This window comes from Lepisma saccharinum, chromosome 12 (assembly GCF_977018435.1).
Source record: "Lepisma saccharinum chromosome 12, izLepSacc3.1, whole genome shotgun sequence".
NCBI lineage: Eukaryota > Metazoa > Arthropoda > Insecta > Zygentoma > Lepismatidae > Lepisma > Lepisma saccharinum.
In genome coordinates, this window is record NC_139240.1 from 65,884,720 (window position 1) to 65,907,974 (window position 23,255).

At 40.6% G+C, this 23,255-nt stretch overlaps 1 protein-coding gene across 1 annotated transcript in view; it reads right to left on the minus strand.

The window, feature by feature from the left end:
- Nucleotides 1–23,255, minus strand: part of Snoo (Sno oncogene) — a 101,266-nt gene that overhangs the window by 16,819 nt on the left and 61,192 nt on the right. Inside the window, exon 2 of the mRNA XM_083132547.1 lies at nt 1,814–2,016. Coding sequence (XP_082988673.1) covers nt 1,814–2,016 — 203 coding nt within the window. The remainder of the gene's footprint in view (nt 1–1,813; nt 2,017–23,255) is intronic.

Consider the following 23,255-nt stretch of genomic DNA (forward strand, 5'->3'; position numbering starts at 1 on the left):
GCTTACAATACCATGGCACTATTACAGATATCTAGACAACAGAGATTGCAAACCACCTAAAAATGCACTAGAATGATTTCTGAGCAGGTATAACTTTTTTAATACTCCCTCTGTCCCATATCTATTGTCCGGTATGCCAAAATGGTAACTTTATATTTATGTTCTTTTGCATACTTGATCGGCCAATTTGTACTGATCCTTGAGTAATAACGTTGTATGACACATTCCCGTGTTTCATTTTCTTCTTCTGTATACACCAACGTGTACACAGTTTGAATATCGGACAAGTATTATGGAACAACAAACAAAAGTGTACCGGACAACAATTATGGGACAGAGGGAGTATATATTTACTAATGCTGGCCAAATGTCAAGAGATAGCAAATTTCATCTAACTTTTTGACCGAATATCGCTCTTATAAGAATATTAACTGAGGAGCGAATTAAGAATATAGAAAATGTCTCCAATTTCTTTAATTTTTGGTATACTAACTAAATTTGGCCTTCTAATCACGAATCTGTTGTTTAAATGTTATGTCTGGAAATGGGGAAAAAAGCCGATATAAGTTCAGATTTTTTAAAAAAAAAAGTTGTATCGCATTGTTTTACGAACAAAATTTTAACCAAGCTTGCCTCTAACCTTACCAGAAATGGCTCGTGGGGCTATCTGTGAATGGTTTGTGGGGCTACCCATGCATGGTTCGTGACAACATATGAATGGCTTATTGCAGAAAGGGACCTGAGTCACTTTTGCACAATTCTGAGAAAAACAAGAAAAATCGTATAATATTGAGAGTGTAAGAAAGAAATGTGCTGTTGTTGGCTCAAATTTTTAGCATAATGAATAGTTAATTTTGCAACCCTCAATGCGCCCTCTTGCAGTATGCTGCTAGAGACAGAGGAGATGAAAAAGTTGTGACTCCGATACCTCAAAAATGTGACTCAGATCCCTTTCTGCAATAAGCCATTCATATATATACACATAAGTGTACAATTTTTTTTTCACGTGATCCCCGCATTTTAACAACAGATTCGTGATTAGAAGGCCAAATTTAGTTAGTATACCAAAAATTAACGAAATTGGAGACATTCTCTGTATTCTTAATTCTTACCTTACCATCCATATTTTGAACACTGGACAAATACTAAATACAAATATTCACCAATTCAGGTATATTAATATAATGTTTCACACCCTGCTAAAGTATGGAATTGTATTCTGGTATAATTCGTCTGCAAGTTTAGAAGCATTTAGGAAAGAAAAACAATCCATTCAGATTTTAACGTGTACCGAAATTGGGTGTTGTGCAAAAAATTATTTCATTATACACTTACACTTATAAGAACATATTATGCCAGTTCTGCCAATACAGGGTATCCTCCTATAGTCTTCTTCTTCATGACCCTGTCAACAAAAACCTGTTGACTTTGGACATAGTTTCTGCTATTGAATTAGTTTTATGTTTTCCTTCTGAAATTAGTGACACTAGTTCACCAATATCATATGAGATTATATGAATAAATCACTTTTGTCTTTTTGCTGTTTATATAATTCAAGCTTACATTTTCGAGCATATGCATATATAGAAGCCATATTAAAGGGAAGAGAGTGATATAGGAAGTGACATTTTAAAACGTGCTGCTCTTATAGTGCTGCCATCTTTGGTGCTGCACTTGAAATCTACACAATGGACCCACCTGTATATTCCACCTTGGTGCACTGCAAACCCCCCCCCTTTTTTTATCATTCCTTCACTACTCTTCACACTGTGTATGTAAAATTTAGTCCCATTGGCTGTATTTCAGGACCTACCTGTCCCGAAGAATCAACGGCCCTTGAACAGGAACGGGTTTGCCATCTTTTGATAGAACAACCTGCCAGGGTCTAAATGCAGATAGTCTGTTCCACGAGTCCTGTAGGTACATGTAAGGGTCAGCATACAGATACGTAGCTCCATACGAATCGTCATATTTTGGTTTCTTGAGTATTTCTTCTTTCGCTTCGCTAAAAGCAGGCTGAAAGAAAAAAAAGAAAAATATGTAAGGTTTTGATTTACCAGAACAACAAAACTAAGAATATTAACCCTAGCTTACCTGAGTAGGAGGGGCTGCGATCCCCACCACCTCTTGTTTTTTTTTATTATTTTCAACAATAAATATCTTATTACAAAATTGAAAATACATTACTTGTTTCCTAGCGTGTTCCCAATATGTCTGTATTACTTTCGCTCATAAAATCATAAAGGTAACGTACAGTGGTATCCATGAGTATTACTGTGCAAATTGTCCATGACTACTTTCATCAATTTTTCTCTTACATCCTGTGTGTTTTTATGCAATGGATTTTTATGTATGCTGGTGTAGAAGTTGTCTGCAGCTTGTTTTGACTTTTCTTTTAATTCTTGAAGCTCTTATTGGGTCAAATAAACTGCACGAACATGGTGATGGACAATTTGCACGCCAATACTCATGGATCCCACTGTATATATAGGAGGCAAAAATTCACGCAATGGGCACCCCCTTCTCTCGGGATGTGTATTCGGACATGACACTACATAACTACACCTACATAAACAAAAAAGCACTGATGTTTTTTTTTAGTTTCCGTTACTGACAAAAAGTGTGTTACACTCATGCAAGTGACAGTAAATAATTGTATTTTTATTAATGATGATAATTGTTGTAATTATAACATTACTGAAGCAGTGATTTAATGACAAAATAATTTCTTGAAATCTAGTGATAGAAAAATGTGTGGGTCTCTTAAGCTCCCTTTTAGGTAAGTTTTTTATACGGCATGGGTAGGATAGGGTTAACATATTCTTGCCAGGTAAAACAATGCTTTGTCTAATATATAACTAATGCATCCCGCCGTCGTGAAGCAATTTTAAGAATGGATTTGTTGTCAGATCAGGGGTGCCCACAGGGGGATTTTTTTTCCCATAATGTAATATAAAATTCAACATTTATATATTTTTCCAAAATAAATGTAAAGACGTTTACACCTTTGGTACACCATATTTAATCCATTAGATGAAGAAAATGAAGTATTTAGAGGTAGCGATGCCCACAGGTGGGTTTGTGGACTCACGTTATGTCCAAACAACTTACTTTTTTAGGGGGGAGGACGATTTTTGTGATGGAAATTTGATGTGAAACAGTACAGCATTTGTTACAAGTTGGATTACGTTATTAACTATCCATTCCTGTTACATAAATACCAAATTCTAGACTGCGAAGGAAATTGTAACGGATAATATTTTTATTAAGGAAGGGGGGGCATATCCAACTCTTGCACATTGGGTCTTAAATCGACACGTGGTTTCAGGTGGGGATTGGGTAATTATACGTTGGGGGAGGAGGGAGGCAATATCCGACTATTGAATGCCAGTGTTAAATTTTAGATTATCCTGGGAATTTTAGTTAGGGGGCTTAGCATTCAACTTGGGGGGGGATATTCAACGTTTGTGTATTAATATTACGTCTGAGATTATAGCGGAAAATGTGGTTTGGGGACTGAGATTATTTTCTTTTGGAGGGGGTTTGGGTTGGAGGATTGAATATTAAATTTGAGGCGAGGAGATATGGAGCTCTTAATAAAGTGTAAAATCTTAGATTGTCAACGGATTTCTTTAGGGTTCAGACATTATATCTGTGAACTATATTTAGCGATATGGTATGCGCACTTTTCTGCGCCGAACATGGGAAGAGTAAATATCAAAGGATCCTATGAAAGTATTGACGTCCAATTAAATTAATATTCTTGCAAGCCTGCAAAGAAATGGATATAAAAATTTTCTTACTCGCTTCGCTCGCAATATTGTGTTACATAAATGCGTGTCTGGTATTTTCATGAGACGATTGTAAAGAATTATACTGTAGCTCCATTACAAGACAAACAATATTCTCTATATTTATTAATAATATAATTTCTTAAAATATAATGTTTAGTGTCAGTATACTGCTTCATTTAGAGCAGGTGAGTCATTCTGATGATATGGTTCTATTAGCAATATTATTCTATTATTGATTCCCTTTAGGCTATGCTGCAATAGTTGTACTAACTGTGTACTTCATAGTAACGCCTTGCACATTACTCGATAAAACAGGAGAATAAATAGTGTCAAATTCGCATTTCTAAGTTATTGTTGCAGGGTAATTTTGCTTTGGCAAGTGAAATTTGCACTTAAGATTAAATCCATGTAATTATTGCTATGGATTATTTAAAAAATTGTAATTACCCCAAGCAAAGGGGGTGAGTTCTTTGAAGGAGGCACCTTATTATATTTAACAGGCTATTGTATTAAAATAAAATGAATTATTACGTATTCACCCAAAATATTTTCAGGCGTAATGCATCCACGGTCTAGCTGGGGGATGGGAACCTCTATTTAAGGAGGACGGGCAGATCAAGCATCGTGTTCAAAAAAGCTTAAAAAAACGTTACTTTCGGTAGACACGCTATCGTAATTAAATATTTCATATGGATTACCACAAGATTTGGGGGGATTGCGCCATTGGCCTGGGGGGAGGGGCACCTCTGTGTCAGATAATGAAAATAGTGAGCGCTGGTGGTAAAAATAAAGTACACATTCAAAATGCACTCATGGCTAAGAAAATGGGATAAGACGATGATTACAACGCATAAGTAAAACTAGTAAATCCTCGCTCAGAAAGGACCTGGCAACACTAGAAAGTTCCGGAACATCTTGAAGAACTTAGAAACTCGGTGAGACTCGTAGCGATAAGATTCGATCAGGATGACCAGATCCCTTCTCAACGAGCACCGTGAAGATCTGGCAACATTGGACATCGGGTGAATCACCTGTGACCCCGCCCCTGAATTCCAACACGCACCAACTGCAGGGTCAGATATGTCTCCGGCCGCCTCGAAAAGCTTGTCCGAGATTGGATCTTCAATAGCCGAGGGCGCTGAAACTAGACGTGTCTCTCGCTAACATATTTCTACCAGGGCATTGACGTTACCCAAGCCAGAGGAAGAACAAGTATTGCCGGTCTCCATCTTGTACGTGTATCTTCCCTCGAAGCCAGACAACGAACGGTCCCCCCGAGAGCACAGACAACAATGCATCAATATAACAAGTTTTGATTATATCGCACTGTGGCGTAACGTTTGCACGCACCAACGGGGGCGCTGAACCGCAGAAACCTTACATTCAAAGCATATAATGCACGCACTAAAGTTTCGTGTTTAAGTAATAATTACTTTTTGAGTAATTCTGACTAATTGGTTACTTTTAAAAGTAACAGAGTTATTTTTTCGATAGAAGTAACGTTATGAATTGTAACCTACATTGTAACTAGAAAATTTGCAACGAAGGGTTTTCATTGATTGGTTTGGTATATCTTACTTCACATTTCTGCCACTTTTGGCTCAATCGCGAAGATGATGATGACGAAATTGATGCAGGGACACTCACAAAGAACACTCTTGCCCAAGCCTGGATTCGAACCCGGGATCCCTGGCGTGGTAGCGCACAGGGGGGTTAGCTGCAAGGTGGGGAAGACTTAAATTTATCAACTCTGTTTCCAACGATGTGTCTTCTCTGGATGCTAAGGTGAAACTATTTTAGTGATATTGCCTAAAATAAAATATAACTGTGAAATATAATATGCGGTGGTGTAATATATTCACTACACGATCAAATTGATGAAGGCACTAAGTTCTTCTTGTCGGAGGGAACGCCGGGAGAGTCAAATAGGTTTGAACCTGCATTCTTTTGGAATTCCTTCCTGTGTGAAATTGTATGCTTTACCGCATTGAAGACCAATATTCGTCCACTAAGTATCCCGATTTGATAAACTAATTCATCCACACACGAGCAATATCACTAACACCTGGAAGTTTCTCTCCACGTCACCGATTCTACAAGACCACTGGATTTATGAATACATTACACAAATTTACCCCCTCCCCCACCGAAACAAGTTCGGAAATGTTGACCCGGTGGATCACCGGCTATTTAAAAGAATTGGCACATAACTACTCAATAGACTGTTGTTTTCACGACATACTGCCCGCAGTGGCGCCTCTAGTGGCAAGAACGAAACACCATGGTGCGCTACAGCTCTGGCTGGCATTATCATATTCCGCATAACACCTCTCTGCAGCTTCCCATGGAAATTTCCCGCCCTCCCCTCCAAGCGTCGGCCCAACTCCCCTCCCTCCACCCATAGAGCACGGATTTGGGTGCAGGCAAGAATTGATCGTCGGCGCCGCCACTTCATTGAGAAAAACAGGCGCCGTTGCCATGACGACGCGCAAGAGGAGAGGGGGGCGAGGCAAGCTCCCAGGTGAATGAACGGCTAGGCGTCGCGACGGTGCCTTTTACGCGCCGCGGTGGCGCAAACTTACGCACTGGCTGGCTGGGACAGACCCTCCTGCGAAATCGGCAAATGTAGCCACAGAAATGCTTCGGTAACTGGTCGACTTTGTTCTGATGGAGCAACGGACAGTTCATACTAGTTTCCACTGGTTCAATTCACGGCTTCCGATCGAAGACTTCGTGGTCATTGTAAAGTTGGTTAGAACAGTGCATTACGACGCCAGGGGTTCCGGGTTCGAATCCCAGCCTGGGCATCGATGTTCTTTTCCAGTGTCATCACATCACCAGTCATACTCATCGTCGTGATTAGCCAAAAGTGGCTGTAAAGAGACGCTAAATAACAACAATTGAATCTATACTTCACGCAAGGAATCAATTTACCGAGCAATACTTACGCAACCCTCTGTATTTTCATGGATAGATTAATCGGACTAAACCTACAGTTTCAAGTAGGCTCTGAAACCACTGTGCAATGTGCCAGTACCAGAGATCGAACCCGGGACTTCTTGATTACAAAGGTGAAAGGGAGCCCAAAAAGTCAACCTCACTTCCACGTAGTACACCCTGGACTGCATTTGCAGGCTAGTGAGGCTCTGGCGTTCGGACTTTCAGTCAGTAAAATCCCCTATGGGACTCGTGTCGTGTCATCCATATAAGTATGTGATTGTAATGTCATCAATCTCATCACCGTTGAGCCTCATCTTCGCGATTAGTCAAAAGTGGCAGAAAAGCGAAGTAAAATCGTGATTACACAAGAACTTCAAGTTGCGAGTGTGAGCGTAGTCTATTTCTAGTTTCTCCTGCAATTAAATACATTGAGTAACAAGAAGAAGCTACAGGAATCGAGATAATGTTGCTGCAAAGATGGCGAGTCTTGGCAGCGAAAGCAGACTACGATCAAAAATTTCTGTCAATCATCACAGGACTGAACTTTTGGAAGTACTGTACATACGTACTGTGTTTAACTTCAGACAATTCTGTAACTGTAAGTTCATTTTTCCAGTTAATTTCTTCTGTATTATTGTAAAACATGATTACTGTATTAGGTTCGTCATGTGTAAAAAAATAACATTAGTTTGACGTCTAATAGGCTTTTTCTTAACATCACCCTACCATCCGACGTTGTTCCACCTATGTCGGATGAGCGAGACACTACTGTATTTCCTCAGGTACTCACCCCACCCCACCCCTCCTTTACACGCCCTTACTCAATTCTTACAAACAAGAACCTGTTTGGTGCATGCTACACGCGTCAAGTTTAACCTCAACGATAAGCAAGGTATGTATTAGTCCACTGCATTTCTAGTAGATAAGAAATCCAAGGTTGTCAACAACAATTCCACTGCAACTGTATACGATGAACATTTTTACCTCTAGTCATCAACAAAGTAATTGTCACCAGCAAATTCTCAACCAGGCATTCAACGAAGTGACTTCCAAGGACAGACGTGCAAAGCAACCTACTCGCTCCCGTATTTTTATCAAAATGTTTGATGCAAATATTTACTTGGGGCTACAGGAAGCTATTTCAAACAATACTATGTTTATCATTGAATTAGCGTGGTTAAACAAAGACGAGTATCTCTTGTGTCTTGCAATATTTATCGCCGTTGTGAGTTGCTGCCAACAACATGAACCGCACAATGTAATCACAGCCCGACTGTCCAACGTTGTTAATACCAGCCTCACGTCTACCTTCAATGCTCGAACTGTTTTTATGTTTAAGCAACTGTTTGGACAACGAACCTTTACGATAATATGAACGAACCCCTTTCCTGTTTATATGTGTAATAAGTAAGGTATATCAAAACTACTCAGTAAAAATACAACAGATAGTATTGATCATTTGTGCTACGCGGGACAAAAAGCAGAAAAAAAGGCGAAGTATATAAGTATTCGACAGTCTATTACATCGACGTGTACAAGGAGAGAAGAATAGTTACTGAGCGAGCTGGCAACAGTGGATACCAAGTTCGTTGCTATAGTAACTGGAACAAACATCCGAACCAAATTGACGTCACAAGGCCGGGCTGGCTGAGGTTATCGCCTCGGAGACGGCTACGCAGCATATTGGATACAGGATTAGCAACAACATAGAACTAGTACTTGCCACCGTTTCTTAAAACTCTGCTACGTACGTACAAGACTTGCAATTGGTAAGCCTTGCTTGCCATGGCTTCACAGGTAAAAGATTGAAAAGGTTTAGACGGAAAACTCCTTTAAAATGATGGCGCTACCATCGTGCTTCGACCCAATGCATTTCACTCCACGTTTTTCTCTGTGGAATTTGTTTCGCTGTTATTCATTTTTCAACATTAGGACTGTAACAAGTCTTGAATAAGGTGACATGTAGGGGTAAATGGAATATTGAAGAATTATCATTCCAAATTGTGCAAAGGGTTCGTTTACTTCCATGACAATGTTTTGGGGTTTGCACGGAAATAACGAGTACATATCAAGACTGGCATACGCATGATTTTTCAGGAGGGGCTGGAATTGTAAAGGTACATATCTGCTTTCTATGGGGGTGGCATACGCAATAAGGTATTTCGTATTTTTTATAACTTTTCACTCTCAAAAATGGCAGTCTGATGAACAACAGCATCCCTTTTTCCTAAACATTTAGCACCAATTCTTACTCTTACCATTTTCGAGGTTCAAAAGCAAATAATATGGTTTACGCGGTACTTTTAGTTTAAATAGTTACACAGGAATCAGACACTAAATCATATTTATATTACACATTTCGGCGAACTTTTACTTCTATTTGATTTTTTTTTTTTTTTTAGAGGGAGACATTTCTTTGAGGTTTCGTATAAAATACAATTTTCGATTACCTTGAATTTTCTTAAGTCTATATTTTCATGTTCAAATATATGGAGTTAATTCATTATACGAGGGGGTGTCAGAGGTTCCCTAATTAGTATCTAATGTTGTTCTCCAGTCGAGCTGAGATGAAACTTAAATTTTGATTGGTAGATGGCGGCAGTCAGTTATACTTTAATTTTGAAAAATACATGCTCAAAATGACTACTACACTGGTGAACAGAACATTAGATATTAATTACTAGATATTAATTACGGAACTTTACTTTCTCACTTTCCCTTGTAATTCAAAATTAATGTTGTAAAGATGGTGACGAAGGAAACCTCCGCTTGCAGTTTACGCATGAAAATGTTTTATCTTATCTAAAGTAACTGTAATTACAAATGAGTTAATTTTGAACGTAGTTAACTAGCTCAGGGTACCTTGAAAAGTGCCTTTACGTACAATATATAATTGTCAACTCCGGTTAAAGAGTAGGTGGAAATTTAGATCAGTGCACAAAATATATGCCTTGAACGCATCAACGTTATCGAATACATTTCTGCCCGAGTAAAAACTTGCTATTTCTAGACAGTTATCAAATCTACTAGATACGACGAACCAAAAAAGGCACACACTCAATTCCAGATCCCTGCTCCCTCTACCACCATGAGTCAACCCATGTGTGACGTCACGAATGACCCAGACAACCGTGCGAGTTGGAACAATGACTGGCGGCCAAGGTCAGGCCACGCCCCCTCTGAGGGGGGAAAAATTCCAGGAAGTTAGGGCCTATGTCCTTGGCGTCGCCAGTCGCACACAACAAACAAAACACGCACGGAGCATTTAAACGGAGGGGAGAGGTAGGGGAAGGGTAGAATCTTAGGGATTCCTACGAAAGGTCGACGATCAGACAAAACACAGACAGGCGCCACAAGCCAATAAGGTATTACGTAGAAGTGAAATACATCATCCGCAACCAATTACAACACATGTCTCGCGGTTCGCAAGAATTGATTTCACAAGAACGACGCAGTACCCTTGTTTTCAAGTCCATCCTCGACACGGGTGGATTAACTTGGGGAACAGGAGTGTGCAATCGTCCCAGAGACAATAGTTTTTAAATAACGTGAACATAATTTATGCATTGGTACAACCCAGATGTGGCACAATATAAATTTCATTATAATTATAACATTAATTAATTAGCGTCAGTGAATGGGTGTCTGGAGAGAAGCCACTGCCTCCTCTGACAATTAATATCACCTTAAAAGTAATTTCATTTTACAGTTATTTGCGTTCATTATTGCAAGGGACACGGAAACAGGATCTGAGGGTACATTTTGCCTACACAAGGGGCAAAATTTCCCTTGTTCGCCTAAATTATCCCTTCACGTATATGGTAAGCAAATTAATCGCATACGTGTCACGCTCATCGTTACAGGGGCAGACATCTCAGGTTTCAGCATTGTTTAGAGATGAATTGCATTTGTTCCATACCCATTCATCTTCATTGTCGCTTTTAACCGTAGATGTAGAAAAGCGACGTAAATAATCAAAATAGAAATACAAAGGGATGTTGGCTTACAATGAAATGAGTGGAAATAAAAAGTGACAGCAAAAATTATGGATGTGAAACTGGTACCTGATATAATGTTATAATGTGTAGAGTCCGAGTGCATTCGGAACATCTCCAGCTGACTGCGCGAGTCTGGCCAGCGAACCTACGAGCAGTGTACAGCGTGAGCAATAGAGTTAGCTATAGGCGCAGAGTAGAGATGACGTCAGCGGTTCACTTCTTGATTGGAGGTGTCGGGAGTTATGACTCGCTCCCAAGGTGCAAGCGCAGAACGGCCAGAGCTGTTACGGAAATAATCTCACTCTACTAGCAGTTGTGGCGATTAAGAGGGTGAAGGGGCAGTTGCCCTCGTTTTTTTAACTTTTGCGCCCTCACTATGCTAAATTTTATGGGCTACAGCCGGATTGCGCACACTTTTCCGGTTTTATCAACGGTTTTTGATAAGCCGTTGACAAGCTGTCACAATGTACAGGATTGCGCACAAAAATATGAGGCGATGTTGTCAGATATAAAATGTTCTCAAGTCGTTCTCACTTCCGTTGTGTTTGTGTGTGGACTTACACGTGTTTTTGCAGTCATTAACCTAACCTAACTTTTGAGTTTGAGTAAATTGGTATGATTTACTATTTTATTTCTAATTTCTCTCTCTCTCTTCTTGTCTAAAAAAAAAACAGTTTTGCGCACAGACTTAAAAGCTATCAAAGCGGCAAATTTCGATCAAAATCTGTGCGCAAAACATGTCAGTGAGATTTGTGCGCAATCCTGGATCTAGAGTGTGCGAAATTCGGTTGCGGCGAACCTTATGTACCAAGGGAAAGTAAGCTGTCCTTGCAGCCCAGTTTTGGAACACAATTGCCGCCACTGTGCACTAGTATTGATTCTAATGTCTTCAAATTTCCGTGAAATTGTGATATTTTCATCGAATTTCACCTTTCGCTGAAAATTTGGTCACAATTTCCGTTTCCTTCTTTTTCTTTTTATAAGAGAGAGAGAGAGAGAATAGGAAGAAATTGAGAGAAGGGTAAAAGATTGATACGTAGGTAGAAAGAGTAAACACGAAAATAATCCTTCATTCTCCATTTCTTTTTCTATTGCTTTTCACACCCACACGCCCCTTCAGGTGGCAATACTTCTCCGGATTGAGAAGAAAAGGTGCAAAGAAAGAAATCGAGGAAGACAGACAGGGGGAGAGAAGGAAATAAATAGAGAGCGAGAGAGTGTTGGCGGAGGTTTTCTTTTGTTTTTCTTTGGTCCTGTGCATGTTGCAGTATTCATCAAACACCACAGTTCGGGACATGACCACTGTGTCCGGGAAACGTGCTTCGGTAGCATTAGCCCTCGTTAATTACTCTTCATTATTTCTGGTTGACGAGAACTTAAGCAGCTTTTGTTCTTGGGCGATGTTATCAACTTGGGACACCCTGTGGGATTCCTCGGGTAAGTTTTACGTCAAGTGTGCCTCGCCGAGATTCGTCCGAGATTACAAGTACGGGCAGCTACGCACGAAAAGCGGATATGAAGCAGTGTTGCCACAATCTGATGGCATAATTTCCTTTTTTCGCCCATTTTTTCCCTAAATATAAGAAATCGCACAGTAATAATGATATGTAATAGCAGTGGTAATATTTTCGTTGGCCCATGTTTTTTTTAAATGATCACATGGGCCAGATTGGTTCTTCTAACTAGGGATGGTAGGGCGATATCGGAAATTGGATATCGCGATATATCGTCAAGAAAATATCACAGACGATACCAGTGGGGGCTCATGCTACTTATTGTTACATTCATAAAAAAATACCTTAACTACTTGAAGATGAACTCGATGCGGCGGTCTTTCATTCAATTATTCATTTTTACATGTACGATTTACCATTCAGAACACCAGATTATATAACCTGCCAGAAAACAAATAAGCGAAACAGACGTGTTTACATGGCAGGCCACTGTCTCTCTCGGTAATCGCATGTTTATGCGCGGTGACCGCCGTCATAGTGAGAGCTTTCTATTTCTACCACTTGGTAGTGGCAGCGCCACCGTACATTGGGCTGCGTTGAATGCAGACAGCTTTTTAGCATTGACAAGGGTCTTAGAAGGGAGGGAAGTGGAAGCAGTGCTTACATTAGAGTTAACATTAAGATGTACTGGCAGTCCCCGAGGCGGAAGCAATTTCATATACCAGTTTGCCGCTTGTCGCGCGCCAAGTGAATTTGAAAGCTCCACACAGCGCAACGGGACGCAGTAAGATAGCGGAAGTATAAATATTTAATTCTTGCACTAATAACAACAAAATATAATTTGTTGGGGGGGGGGGGCTGCAGTCCTGCAGCCCCCTTCATCGCCGCCATTGGACGATACATTCTTCCCGTATTGTGATATCGGCGATATATAGTCTCCACGATAAATATCTCCAAATATCTTGACGATATATCGCTGAGACGGTATATATCGCCTAGACGATATTTTTTTCAATATCGCGATATATCGTCTGGACGATACATCGCCCAACTCTAGATCTAACCCTGTTCGGGCATAAATGTGAAATTTTCTTTGTTCCACTGCCCATTTCCTAACTTCATCATTCATCCTCATCGCTGCTATTAACCTTAGTGTAGAAAAGTGACGCAAAATAAAGCAAAATTGAAATACAAGATAAGTAGGACTATACTCCAAGGAGTTAAAATAGAAGGAACAGCAACCATTGACGGGTACGAAATTGGAGCCTAATATAATCTACGCTGAGTCTGGTGTCTTAAAATTTCCCTTTTTGGCTTCAAATTGCCCAAAATTTCCAGCAAAAAAATGGAAATTTCCCTTCATGTGGCAACACTGATATGAAGTTTTCGTTACTCGCATGACTTCACAACCATTGTTCCTTCCCCCCTGGCTACCCATTATTTATTCCGCCTTTACGTCGCGCCCTTGCGAAGGTTTGGCTACAAAGAACTTTGGGGAGAGGCGGGCGCGACGGAAAAGGGGGGGGGGTGCGAACCCGTCGGCCGCCTCGACTGGGTCAGTGCATTGACCTCGCCACGCGGCCACACCCACACTTCATGACGTCACTAGAACGAACGGGTCGCACGGGGTAGAATTCCTACCGGATGATAGCAGCGACGGGAAGACGTGATTCTAGGAATTAGGACTGCAGTGAAAATGAAACGGGGCTCCAGCACGCACTACCAATTTTTTAAAGATACGATGGTGAACACGAGGTTGCGAGGCTTCCAATGCACGAAACCCATTTATACAGGAGATCGAGACGGCACCAATAAAAAAAGAGGCGCATATAGGCCTATTGCTGCATAGTGAACTTTGATTACAAGCGCCAGAGTGGAATAAGTACTGCTGAGAAATTCATAACTTTCTCCCACTTTTCTCACACACTACACAAAAAGTTGCACCAGTGTGATCGACGTGGTTCGAAACGATACTCACGTTTTAATTCTCTGGGAGGCATTCAGGTACAAAACCGAACCATTTCCCGTTTGGTGTACAGTGGGATCCATGAGTAATACCGTGCAAATTGTCCATCACCATGTTCGTGCACTTTATTTGACCCAATAAGAGCTTCAAGAATGAAAAGAAAACTCACAACAAGCAGTTGACAACTTCTGCACCAGCATACATAAAAATCCATCGCTTTAAAAACACAGGATGTAAGCGACAAATTAATGAAAATAGTCATGGACAATTTGCACGGTAATACTCATAGATCGATCCCACTGTACAATGCCGGTCTATGCTCTGCCGAAAAGTTGGTCGTTCCAGAACTATTCTCGTGAATTCGAATTTGTACATTTACAACAATTGTAAATTAATCTTACCATTGAATCAATCACATACTGTATGACTACGTTGAGTATACTATTATTATTATTTGTCTCTTATTTATTTGTGGCGGAGATTAAGACTCATGCCTTTTCTTACACTCAACCACATACAAAAAGTTCATAATATAAAACATATTCATAAATTGATTCATATATAAACATTGAAAATAACGATCACACGTATACCTTTCATGTGGGCTAATTTGGGCTGAACCTACAACTTTTTAGTGTACCTCCACCGGGTGTCGAACCCGGAACCCTTTGATTACAAGCCTACCACGTTACCACAAAGCTATCAGGGAGAGATATGTTTCTCCTGTATTTTAGAACTCAAATACATTGCATAAAAACTTGCAGAAAAATTATCAACTAATGGTTTTACATAATTGTGTAAACCAACAAAAATAAATGACCTTGGGCTGCCATCTATGAACGAGAAATACAAGCTTGTTTGGATTTGATTTCTAATCGCGATAATGAGGATGAATGATAAAATTCATGAACACTCACAAACAAACCCCAGGCTGGGAATTAAACCTAGGCACCTGAAACACAAGCTTGATTTTTAGAATAGTCTTATTATAGTTAAAGAGAGGATTAACAAAAGAGGTGTATAATTCGACTGTCAAGTGACCAAGGTGGTGTAAGTGGCGTGCTCAGGATTTTTGAAAGGAGGGGGGTTTACGCATGATTTCTTTATTAGTAATCGGTCTTCATTTTCCTGCCTTTGACATTCTTTTCTTTAGGAATGCTAGGCCAAAGGTGGGGGGAGGTTGCGACTAACACCAACCCTCCATGGGCACGCCACTGCGGACGTAGGGCGCCATGGTCCGATTTTGCTCTGTGGGCCGGTTTACAACCCTTCGAATTCCACGGGAATTGCCCCTATTAAGGTATTTGGCAACGTAGCATAACGATTTCAAGCCCCCAACGTATCCGTCGGCTCCCGCGTTTTTATTGCCACGTTGGGTGCTGGTCCAATAACCCTCGCCCTCATTTCCAGCACAGCCCAGACGCCGACGCCCGACCTCTGACGCAAGCAACGTTCGATCCACCCCCTTCCCCAGGAAAACACCGTCAGTCGGGTGACGTCAAGCGGCTCTCCTGTGACTGTACGTTTCCTCCTTCCCCTCCTTTCGGGCGTCATTCGTATACGGAAAATAAAGCCGCCTCTTCCCGGTATTCCCGACAGCCCCTTCCCCCCACTAGTTGATATTAAAATGGAGGGAGGTGTGGCATGGCGTTTTTATCTTTTCAATTACGCCTACCTTCTCATTACGACCTTGATATGCTGCGAGTCTACCACACTGAGGGCATTAACACCGTTATCTGGTTCGATCTAGCTAGCGGACAGTTTAGTTTGCGACAAAAACCAGAAGCTCTATTGTTATCCGCACCTCCTACGGCTTTGCGACAAAAACGTTAGCGTGTAGGGACAGCAAAGCTTCGAACTCCCTGCTAGATGGCGGGCCAGTCGATTAAACCACCATCTTAGCAATTACTGGATGGTAGTATCCAGTGGAGTCTTCACATAGAATTGCCAAGATTTGTATCTACATTGAATCAGAAATTTTCTGCAGCTATCTTCACACGAAATAGTAATGCTAAAGTGTGGGGTTGTGTAAAAAGAGAAAAATATAAGAAAAGTTACTTGCCATTTCATTCGTAACACAAAACAAGTAAAGTGAAACAGGCAACAATGTCGAGATTACCTGATGAAAATGGAACCCGAACAAGAGTCGCCTTGGTGGGTGAGCGAGCTGAGTCTACTTTCGATTCCCTCAATCGATGGTTCCGGGATCGAAAACCGGTCTGGGTGTTCTTCACGAGTATCCCTTCATCAATTTCATCCACTCACTCATCCTCATCGTTGCGATTAGCCAAAAGTGTCGGAAAACGACGTAAAATAAACATACAGTATAGTCTGTGACTAAACATAGCTGAAAATGTGTTTGTTGCTAAGGTGGCTTCGTTCAGGTTAGGGGGACGGAAACAAAAACTGAAGTTGTCCAAGGAGTGGGGCTGAGAGAATCTTGACAAGTAAAGCAGTATGATTGATTGTTGTTTTAAATCCACTTTATGCACAGATAGGCAAATCTGGACTGGACCTCCGGTTTCTTTGAAGTGTGCCTTCACCGGGTATCGAGCCCGGGACCCTTTAATTACAAGGCGACGACGTTACCACTACGCCATCGGGGAGACCCTAAAGCAGTACGAGAAAAATCGAAGGTATACTGCGTAAAAAATATGAATACCGGTAATTTGATGGAAATTACACAGAATTTTTGTCTCGTGCAAAAGCCCAGCAAAGGGAGTTCATTTTATGCACAGCTTTGGCACTACTGATCACTGAAAAAGTGCTCATTCGAGCGGTAATCGAACTCTGAACCCCAAAATTACAAAATGCCAGTGAAAAACATGCAATGGCAGATAAACATGTAAAGCTTTACACAAGAGAATACGCACATGCTCATATTTGAAAGAACAGAAGCCTAGCTCTTCTAGGGAATGCAACACACATGTATCTATAAATATGCATATATGAGCCGAGGTCAACTCCCACTGATCAATACACGCCTACTTCAGCTTTGCACGAGTCTGTTCGCAGTGTTGCCAGGTCTCGTGTGCCCTCCCACGTCGGCATATCTTATTTGCACACAGTGAAGGTTGGCGCTGCTAACAGTTACGAATGCACAAACTGTTCCCTTAGAACTTACTACTTTCTCAATCCTTAAGTATTATTACATTATTTAAAGATGCAACACAAGTTACAATCAAGGACTTTTTAGGGGGGTCCGGACCCCCGAAAGACTTATCAAGTCCTAAAAATAAAGTGAAATTATAATTGTTTAGTATTTGTTATGAAATCGAAAGCTGTTTATTTCCGCTGATCTTATTGGAACGCAAAGAATATGGCTCGTACTGCTTCGAATGACAATTCCAAACAAACATTTGTGCATACAGCTATTGTAAAAGTGATCACCGTACAATTATTTTTGCCTATGACAAGGATCTAACTCTTCTGTTATTCAATAAACATTCAATTCTTTATCCATTTCCTCGCCAGGTGTTTTTCTTTACAAACTTTGGCGAAGCTAGATAATGAATACGTGCTGTTAAATATCTATTCTTTTACAATCTTTTACCTATTCATCTAATAAAAATATATTAATTAATTTACATTTTAATTATTACAAATTTAATTATTTTAATTATATTTTTTTATTGAGACACTTGGTCGGACCCGAAATGTATTTCTAGATACGCGTCTGGTTGCAACGGGTCTCATTTATCGCACACCGTAATGAACACCGCCGTCAATACTGACGTCACAATAGATATTCTCGTTGTTAGGTTAGGCATCTTAGTGTTAGAGCTCCTTTATGAACAAGCCCCGAAAAACTACAGTGTAAGATAAAAGTAAGATACATTACTTATCCCGAAAAAGAAGGGTTAGCGCCACGCCCCCTCCTCCTCCCTATGAAAAGAACATGTTACGTGAAAATTTCATATACATGCAATATCATTCAATTACAATATACGACATTAATTATTGAATTTCAAGTGAAACTGGCACACGTTCCTTCCAAGGTCGGGATTTCAAAATCGAACAGTTTTTGGACGAAGGGTTTCCTACATAAGCGTTTTAAAATGGCCAGTTTACGTGTGACATCAGTGGCGTGCCCAAAGGGGGAATGGTAGGGGTCAGTAATTATAAAAAAAAAGAACGTGAAAGGTAGGAAAAGATGGCATAATGAGGACTGACTACTAAAAAAAAGTGTAAGTAACCCCCTAGTATACTTGCTTTGTAACGCTCTCGCCTTGCAATCACGGAGTCCCGGGTTCGATCCCCGTGTAGGCGCAAAAACAGTGTTTCGGATCCCACTTGAAACTGTAGCCTCAATCCTCAATAGCCTATCTGAGCATAAAGTGGATTTGAAACAAGCTTTAGAGCGTACGTTGTATTTCGAAAATACAGGAAAATTAACTTGAATGTCATGCTGCAAAAGAAAGTGTTGCCAAGTCAAGTTGGTGAATCACATACAAAAGAGGACAAATTGCTAAATCCTTAGAGCAGTGAGTAGCGGTGGACGAAAAACAATACACTGTGCACCTGAAGTTTAAATCAAGGGTCTGTCAATTTTGAACAGTATTTTCTCCATTTTACCACAAGTCGAGGAAGTTACGTAACTCTCAGCGTTACGTCAGAACTCATTTAACAAGCTTAGCAAGGTCGCGTAACCCTTGATTTTGAACAACGATAAGAGTTTGGTTTGTGTAGTGTTCCATGCTGTTTAAGGTTACGATAAACACTTTATCTCTCATGGAAAAAGCCAGAGTGGTAGAAAGAGAGGTGGGAAGTCCGAAATTTGTTGTTTTTTAGTGCTGATTCTAACTGGTCTAATCCTATTTATAAGATCACATGCTACGAATGTATATTTGAACGAATCTTGCATTATTTTTGATCGACATGAATTTGAATTTACATTGGTATTTGGAGGGTTCCGTGCAGTTAACTTTTTCATTACAAACAAATGCAATTACAAAATGTTTACAATTTACAATCTAAGCATTCATTTAAGCTATAATATTCCTGATTTAATATTAGTTCTTCAGTTTGTTTTTTTAACTCTGTCTTCTTCTTATCTGTTTGTAGTGTATTTGATAGATGGTTAAATATTTTAGTTGTGATTCGTTCGGAGTCTGGTAAAGTATGGTTTTTAGAAGTTGTTTATTTCGGGTGTTATATGCGTGTGAATGTTCTATTGAGCTTCGTGCCGTAATATTTTTCCTCGCATGTAACGTCATTTCATATATATACTGTGGGGTGCATATGTATTACAAAGCATATTGTCCACCACTATGTTCACGCCACTTTACCCAATGAGAGCTTTAAGAATTGAAATGAAATGGCAATCAAGCCACTGATAACCTCTATATCAACATACGTTAGAATCTATTCTTTAAAAACGCAAGGATGCAATAGGAAAATTGATAAAAGTAGTCATGGACAGTTTGCCGAACAATACTTGTGCATCCCACTGTACGATGCTCTAGTTTTTATACCTGCACTTGTCTCCATTGGCATATTTTCGCAGGTATGGAGTTCACGTGCACAGTTAGCACTAATATGCATGCTTTCATCAAGAGGAAAAACGTATCAGCAGCCTTCATCAAGCAACTGTCAACTATAATCTGTCCCGGTTATCTCTGGAGAAAGGCCGCGCAGAAGGGGGTGAAATCGAGAGGGCAGAGAGAAGCAGTGCACGCTGCTGCGAAGGCTGGTGACTGCAGTGTCCCCTCCAGGCAATCCCATTTCCTCTCACGTGCTCAGTGGTGGAGCCGTCTCGTGTCACTTACTTGCGCAGAGTGTGACTGACTTTTCGTTCATTCGCTCCCTCCAGAGATTTATCATTTATTTATTTAGAGAAAATTCCAGATTCAGCACACGTGGCCATTTTACACTGAAATTGCCAACAATGAAAATGCAATAATAAGCAAAAAATAATAAATAAAAGTAATAAAATAACAAGTGAATAGCAAATTAACAAAAAATATGTACAAGATGGCACTATTTGATATTATTTACAAACATTTCTCCTAACAGAAGACCGAAAGGGAAACTCGGAGGAAAATATATCGATTCTTGATGAGAGATCAATCATTGTATTGTGTGGCAAGTATGTAGACGAGAGATCTTTGTTGAATTTCCAGTCAAGGTTTTTTTGTATAAAATAATCTTGTGTTGCAAGTTGTGCGCATAGGTACTCGAAAGTGGAATTCCTCATGTGTTGCAGCGGATTTTGCCATTCACTATTTTGTATAAATAACTGAAATCATTCTGCAAACGTCGCTGATAAACAGTTTGTAAGTTTAAAAAGACAATAGAAGCGGAGATGAAAATTTGCGTAAAAGAGGGAATCCTGTATCGATTCTAGAGAGATGAGTCGGACACGCCATGGACCAGACGGAGGAGCAGTATTCTATTATTGGGGAAATAAATGATTTGAAGTACAAGGTAAGGGCTGAGATGTCAGTAACTTCAGTGAAACGGTACAGTAAACCTAAGAGACGCATAGCCGGGATAGAATATAGATGCGAACCGGTGTCCGCCTACGACTTTGGAAAAGACAGCCTTGACCAATAAGCGTGCGCAGACCCTCTGATTAGGGGGGCAAAGCCTTGATGAAAGTTCAGTCGGGAAAGAAAGACCTCATTTCATCTCACTGTTTTAGTTCATTGTATTGATGGGCATATATACGTATAATGCAGCAGCATAGAGGCACCATATGGATTAAATAAATTGTGTCTGAAATGTGCTGAGTTTCTTTTCCTCCAAACAATTCTGTTCATGCACTTAAGACAAAACTGTTTAGGAGCAAAAGTCTGAAGTATTTAATAGTTATAACTTCTCTTTCTGGTAATTTATAATGCATTACAGACAACAATAAAATTGCGAGAGAAGCGACCAAGAAAATTTTTAGATAAAAATGTTGGCAAATTGAAAGCGATTTGATTTAATATGGCACAAAAAACTTCCTGCTACCCTTAGATTATACTAATCTTGCTTTCTTTTACCCCATTGTTTGCCTCCCTTGACCCCTTAGAATTTATTTCCGTCCAAGTTTGGGGAGGGGGAAATACGAGTATAATATCGTTTAATAACGGCGATAAAATTCCTCTACACTAAATTTCTACGTGAAAGTGTAATAATGTAGGGACATAGACTTCTGGAAGGGTGGCAATGGCCACACCTACCCTTAGAAATCGAATGTCAAGTTAAAAGTATATATTTCACACGTATAATTTGAATTCAGTCATAGTAATTTACATTAATGCGATAATTTCAAATTAAAGTTACCAAAATACTTTGCTTGTCCCTCTGCGGAAAAAACTGCGGAGTCTATGCTTATGGGGGGGGGCAAGTGCCCCACCTTGACCCCCCGTGCGCACGCCTATGCCTTGACCTTCCCCCCCTCCCTCTCCAAGTGCATGCGTGATAAATATACTCATTTTCTGCTGCAAACGCAAGGAGACCTGAAGGACAAATTCAATTGGTTGTGGGTGTTTTGTTTCTTTCGTGGAAATCAGGGAAAAGTTCAACAGTCTGGAGAAAGGCCGCCAAAGGAATTGTGCAATTTCGGGGGCGTGGGGGAGGGGTCCGAAACACACCTGCATTGTTTCTTACGGATGATAACCACGAGAGCTTTCTTTCGTTCCAACAAACGGAAGTCAACTGTTCTTGTAATGAAGACAACAGAATGCACAAACTTCTGGCGCAAGAGCGGGGGGGAAGGGGGATCGTCCTGGCGCCTACCACGTTGTTTCACGTCTTTGCAGTAGTAGCACCTTCTTCCAGCCTCGCCGTCCGCCATCTTTGACTTGTTTCTTATTTTCGGTGTGGACAACAAAGAGTTGAGAGTTTCACATAGTCTGCTTTCGTTATTACTATGTCCTATGTTCGAATGATTGATTTGGTTCATTTTACTTCGCTTTTCTGCCCATTTTTGGCTACTCGCGAAGATGAGTGATATGATGAATGATGACGAGACCTACAAAGAACACCCGTGCCAACCCTGGACTCCTAGAGAATTAATTCGAAAGACCATTTACTTTAAAAGTGCTTCATCTTATTGTTAAAATTCAAACTATGTACGTTTGCGCACTATTCGGAAAACAATCACCTGTGCCTCTTATGAGCAAGAATTTGAAATTTAGAAGATACTTACTTCCAGCACTGAAATGTCGATACTTTACAGTTCTAAGTTATACATGCAATTCAATTTTCATTAGCTTGGCCACAGAGGGGACAGACAATATGAGCTCGCTAGCTTTCCTAACGCCGATTTAACCTGGCTGGTAACCCGAGAACACTTGTTCGAAACAACTTTAAATAAACAATGATGCAATTGTTACAACGTGATAAAATAAACTGACAAAAAAGCTTCCCCGTGCATTTTGAATTTTCTGTAGCTTCTCCTCTCTCTTCCAGGAAACTCTAGAGTAAATCTCACTACACATGGCAACACTGTTCAGACACAGAGTAAAAATCGGCAGAAGTATACTGCTGCGTTATTTACTTGGCTCAAAGTTTGCTGTATTTCCCCGAAGTGGAGTCACTCGGCCAAGCAGCCCATTATCTGGAGTCTAGTCTGGACAGTTTCCTGTTTGCGCCATCTGGAGGAAGCCAGGCCAAACAGGCGTCACAACAATCGAAGGCTACTCAATCGCATGTCATTAGTTTCTTTCGTGGAAAAGGCTCAATAACCGAGAGGTGGGCACGCCAGCTGGACACAGACTGGAAAAATAGCCTTTTGACCACGGACTGGGGAAAAAGAGGACATAATAAATTACGTATCCTGTCACCTGGGGGAGGGGGAAGGGGGGAGGTGGGCAGACGCCCGTGGAAAGTTCCATTCCAGGCTGTCGGATGGATTCCGATTTCTCCGGCTCGAGGCTTGGCCTGGCCATCGCCTGGCTAACGACATGTAGAAAGCTGTCGCAGTCCACGCCAAATGCACGCGAGGTTGAACCAGGAAGTTGATTGGACACTTGCATCACCCGAGTCGAGGCTGGAGTTCCTCGGGAGGGTTTGGTGGAGGGTTATACCCCCCCTTTTTTTGGTCCAGTATTTATAATAAAACAAATGTCAAAGGCAGGAAACTATGGCAAAATAAGGGCTGACTAATTTTAAA